Below are 5,086 nucleotides of genomic sequence, written 5' to 3' on the forward strand. Positions count from 1 at the left end.
TGTGGGTTTCATGACGGTCGTCTGGCAGGAGCCGCTCGAGCTCCCGGGCTGGAGGGCCGGTGGCTTACAGGCCTTCACCCGTTCACCCCTGCATTAGCTGTTGAGATGCGGAGTTGCCAATCTATTAATAAACTGTCGGTATCAAAGCTAGAGATTTAAAAGCCAAGGTTAAGTGGGAAGGTTAAGGTGAAAGTTTGAGGTGCCGTATCCAGGAAAAGCTGTGTTGTCGCTGACCTAATGAAGGTAAACTTCCCTTGCAAGGCAGTGCTGGCGGGAGAGTGCATTGCTGGGTTACGTGAAAGGAGAAGTGTGGAGAAGCATGGGTCCGTTACATGTGTCCACCAATGCTGTGCTTTATCACCTTGCCTATAAGATGGCTTCTTGTCTTCTTGTCTATTTTTGGATTTTCTTCTAAACCCTTTGCTTGCAACCCTGTGCATTAATCCCCATGTTTTTCACCGTCTGATTGTACATACTGCTTTTTCTGTCCCGGGGCATTTGCCTCATGGATTCTCTGCTCTCTGTTCTTCCCCCTGCCTTCTCCCTGCTCACTGTGTCCTAACCCACCTCCAGTATAAACCTCAGGTACTATGAGCATTCCTACAGGCATTGTAGAGCCAGGCGCTGGAGAAGATTTGGGAACTGCTGCCTTGTACAAGGGCAGGGTATTGCCCATCAGCAGGTCAGCGTTAGTTACCTGTGTGGAGGCTCTTACTGCACAGCTCAGGCTGTGGGTTTTGGTCATTCTTCCTATAAATATGCTCTGGTGAGCTCTTTCTTCATCCTGGCCTGCAAATACTAATTTCTGTGCGGTCTGCAGATTTTCTGAGCCTCCCTTTATGAGGAAAGTTGAGAATGTAAAGAGAGGTACATTTGCAGGATAGTTTTTAGCAAGAAATTCTTTGCGGTGTAGTTGGATAAGTTGGGTATGTAATACTCACATTTTTCATGCAAGTGCTCATAAAAATGTTACATTTGAGTAGGGAACTGAGACTTACAGTTGCATCAGCACAAAAAATGGAGCAAAAACCTGATCACTGTTTTAAAGGTTGTACAATATATAATATAGATGAAGTGATTTTAGTCTCTTTTTTCTGTTGGAAAAGGAAACTGGTGTCCCTGGCTTAAGAAGTTGATGGTTTGTTCAAGTACAGGGAGGCCTAATACATACTGTTCATCAGATCTTGAGCAAATCAGTCCTTGTGTCTCTTTTCCTGCTGGTAAACTGGCACTCATACTGCTTTTGTGTATAAAGTGCTTTGAGAGCTGATGATGGAAGGGCATTAAGTAAATCTTTCGATTTAGATGAAGGGGAGGATGCCAACAAGTTGCTAAAACTTGTGTTTTATTTGAGGTGGTTCAGTGACTGGACTTAGAACTTTCACTTTACAAATTACTGATAACAGTACAGTAATTAGTGATGGTCTTAAACTGGTATTCTCCTTTCCTACAGCTCTAAGCTTTAAAAGAAGCCTTGTCTTGTATATTCCAGTTGAGAATTGCTCCCTTAAGGGCTTGTATCTCTGCATGCCTTAAGGCAACTGAAGTGATTGTTTTGTTTTCCAGAGCTATAAGAATGTGAACATAATGGCTGGTGGTTTCAATGTATATTGTCTTTTTGTATTGTTTCTTTTTCTGAACTGTCATTTCAGGAAAATGATCTCTATAACTTTCATTTTGATTTGGATTTGATGTCTTGGGACTCAGATCTTTGGAATATTACAGGCCATGCTTATACAGGTAATTTACCTTTTGTATTTTACAGGTGTGACTGTTCCCCTCCCCCACCCTACAAGGGCGAGCTGTTACAACTTTAGGATAGTGGTAACTTATGTGAAACTATTTGATGTCCTGCAGCGTTTAGCTCTGTGATGAGAAGTCATGCTGTGTTTCTGTAGGATGGGTACAGCTGGCGAGGACTGGCCTACAAGCTAAGCTGTCTAGTATCTTTAATCTTGCTATGTTTTCTGCTGTGCCTTGCTTCAGGAATTAAATAGCTGGTGTAGGTTAGTGTGTCCTTTACTGATCTCCCATTGTTAAACACTTGTACAGTAAATTTTCTTTTCTGCCTCTTGCAGATGCAAGTATGAAGACAGAGCCCTTATCACCAGCTACTTCAAATTGTTCGGTCCCTTCTCCATCGTCTGTGGACTCTCCAGTGCAGAATGTGCCTGTATGCAGAAACCTCCATGTAACACAGATAGCAGCAGTCATTCAGAACCGTCTGTGACAAACAAAAAGCCCAGTGATTTACTTGTCTGACCAAATTCGTGGCATAAGAGGAAACAACTTATTTTTTCAACCCTTAAAAAAACAACTTCCCTTCAGTGATGTTTTCCTTCCTCTCCTGCTGTGACCCATTCTAAAAAGAGCATGTTCAGTTCTGTTTCCTCAGTTCTGTGTTTTGGCCTGGTTGCCAAGCAAAATGCCTTCTAAAGTCTAGCAGTTGCTGGCCTCTGCCCCCCTTCACTCTGCTGATAAGGAGAGGTACTTCTTTGGTTTTCAGTGGTACTTAGCATTGAGCAGAATAAAACTGCAAAACAAAACCTTTCTCCTCTTTGCTGAAGCAGCAAGAGAGATGTGATGAAAGGCTGTTATACTCTGAACTGCTACTAGACACTTTTATGTGTTTCTGAAGCATTAATCTCATGTACTTTCTGTCTGCAGGATGATGTGGACTTCAGCTGTAGCTCCCAGATGTCTCCCATCTCTCTCTACAGCAAGAGCTGCAGAAGCCCTGCATCCCCCGAAGGAGATGGAGGGAAGAAGCCTGCTGTCAGCATTACTTCTCGGTCTGGTATGAAAGATTGAGTTACTTTGATTCTGCAGATAGTATGCGTATTGTCTTGCATACGGATGTTTAACTAACAGACAGTAGTATGTCCTGTCATTTCTGACTTGAATTTGTGGTCGGATATGTCTACTTCTAACGATTATTATGGACGGGTAAAAAAAAAACATACTGAAAGCCATGTTATTACTGCTTGAATTCTTTTATTTTATATCTTTTGGTCCAACTCTGACTCTTTTTCCTTTCCTAGCAAATAATTCTGCAAGGACCCTGAAGAGGTGTGGTCAGACAGCATCCAGGCCTTCGATACAACCCAAACGCCTTTTGCCTGCTGTACCTGAGGCTCAGGCAAACATTGGCATCCCAGCTAAAACCATCATTATTCAGACTCTTCCCACGCTTGTGCCACTGCCAAAGCATCAGCCAGTTGTTAACATCCAGCCAGCACCTGCTAAAGGTAGGTGAATTGTCATGACTGAGCCAGGTCTTGGGGGTAAACACTATGTCTGGTTGGGATAGTCGCTAGAATGAAGTTAGCTTTGGTGGGTGAAAAGGGAGGGGTGGGAAAAAAAAGAGGGGTCCTACACACTTTGCTGAAAAAGCTTTGGGCTGAGAAGATGGCCTTATTCCTCTCTCATACAGTCCTGTGAGAAACAGCACTCACCTGGGCATTGTGTGCGATGGAAGACAGTATAGCAAAAGAGACTATGCTGAGCACTGGCAGCTGTGGAGGTAAAACTGCTGATTTAGAAGGATCTCTAGGGACCCTTTGCTCTACTTGTGATGGCAAGTGGAACATAAGGTGATTACAGTGCTATTCTGTCGTAACCAAAAGAGGATCCAGCAAAATCAGTTAGGATGGCTTGAGTGAAGCTTGAAAGCTTGGGAGGAGTGATAAAAGCTTTTTTTACCACATGAAACTCTGTCACAGGATGGTGGGAACATGAGTTTATGGCTTTTTATCTCACTAAACAGCATTAAATAGGATGTTGTGAAATCTGCTAAGAGTTAAGAGAGCCATGTCAGAGGTTAGAACAGTTGCTTACAGCTGCAAGCTGACGTTAACAAGAGGCAAGTGACTTCCTGTCCATTGACAATTCTTCATTCCTCCTGTTGTCCTGTAACAGATTTTTGAATTAGCTTACGCCTTCATTTCCGAATCTCAAGTGTTATTTTACTCTTCAGCTAACGCAGTAGGGACATTACTTGCATTGCTGAAATTGTCAGATGCAGTTGCTTGTTTTCACCAGCTGATGGCTGCAGTCTTTTGTGGTTGACTGTACAGGCGCTGAGGCGCAGCAGGAAAAGGAGACAAATACTTAAGGGCATGTGTCTAGAAATTATTGCAATAGTGAAAAATTTGTCTTCATTACTAATTGCTCTTCCATCAGGAGTTAAGCCAAAGCTGGAGACGCTGACATTTGTTACAACATGCCTAAGATTGTTGGACTGCTTAAAACACAGGTTAGCACAGTCAGCGTGACCTAATTCTTATTCCTTCTGATGTTCCAGCTGATAAAATACCATCTCGAATAAGGAATATTGGGGATATGGATTTTTTGGATATAACTATAGTACTGTGAAGATCAGCTTCTCCTTTTCCCTGAAGAAAAGTCAGGAGAGTAGTTTTTGTGAGGCACTATAGAGGAAATACTTTTGGGAAAGTATTTCCATGCCATGTATTTACTTTAACTGATGGTGTGTTTAAAAATTCTATAGTGCTGCTTCCATAACAAAAACCATAAGGATCTTTTTCGTTAATCAAAATCCCTTGCACATGACAAGTTGGAGCTACCAGTTTGAAATATGCTATTATCTTCAAAGGAGCATGAGGAATGATATTTTAACAGTCCCTTTCATAAAAGCTTAAAGAAGAAAGCATGATCTTAGAGCATCACATACTTTATGCATTAAAAAAAAATCATAGAATCATTAAGGTTGGAAAAGACCTCTAAGATCATCGAGTCCAACCGTCAACCCAACACCACCATGCCCACTAAACCATGTCCCTAAGTGCCTCATGTACACGTCTTAAATACTTCCAGGGATGGTGACTCAACCACTCCCCTGGGCAGCCTGGTCCAATGTTTAACCAGTCTTTCAGTAAAGACATTTTTCCTCACATTCAATCTAAACCTCCCCTGGCGCAACTTGAGGCCATTTCCTCTTGTCCTATTGCTAGTTACTTGGGAGAAGAGACCAACACCCACCTCGCTACAACCTCCTTTCAGGTAGTTGTAGAGAGCAATGAGGTCTCCCCTCAGCCTCCTTTTCTCCAGGCTAAACAACCCCAGT

At 42.6% G+C, this 5,086-nt stretch overlaps 1 protein-coding gene across 1 annotated transcript in view; it reads left to right on the forward strand.

Moving 5' to 3' along the window:
* The first annotated feature begins 1,649 nt into the window (after window positions 1–1,649).
* The window catches only part of ATF6 (activating transcription factor 6), an 83,047-nt gene continuing 79,610 nt past the window's right edge, over window positions 1,650–5,086 (forward strand). Inside the window, 4 exon segments of the mRNA XM_009320600.1 lie at window positions 1,650–1,740; window positions 2,079–2,173; window positions 2,668–2,797; window positions 3,042–3,248. Coding sequence (XP_009318875.1) covers window positions 1,692–1,740; window positions 2,079–2,173; window positions 2,668–2,797; window positions 3,042–3,248 — 481 coding nt within the window. The 5' untranslated portion in view covers window positions 1,650–1,691.

Source organism: Pygoscelis adeliae, unplaced genomic scaffold, assembly GCF_000699105.1.
Source record: "Pygoscelis adeliae isolate BGI_AS28 unplaced genomic scaffold, ASM69910v1 Scaffold402, whole genome shotgun sequence".
NCBI classification, from domain to species: Eukaryota; Metazoa; Chordata; class Aves; order Sphenisciformes; family Spheniscidae; genus Pygoscelis; species Pygoscelis adeliae.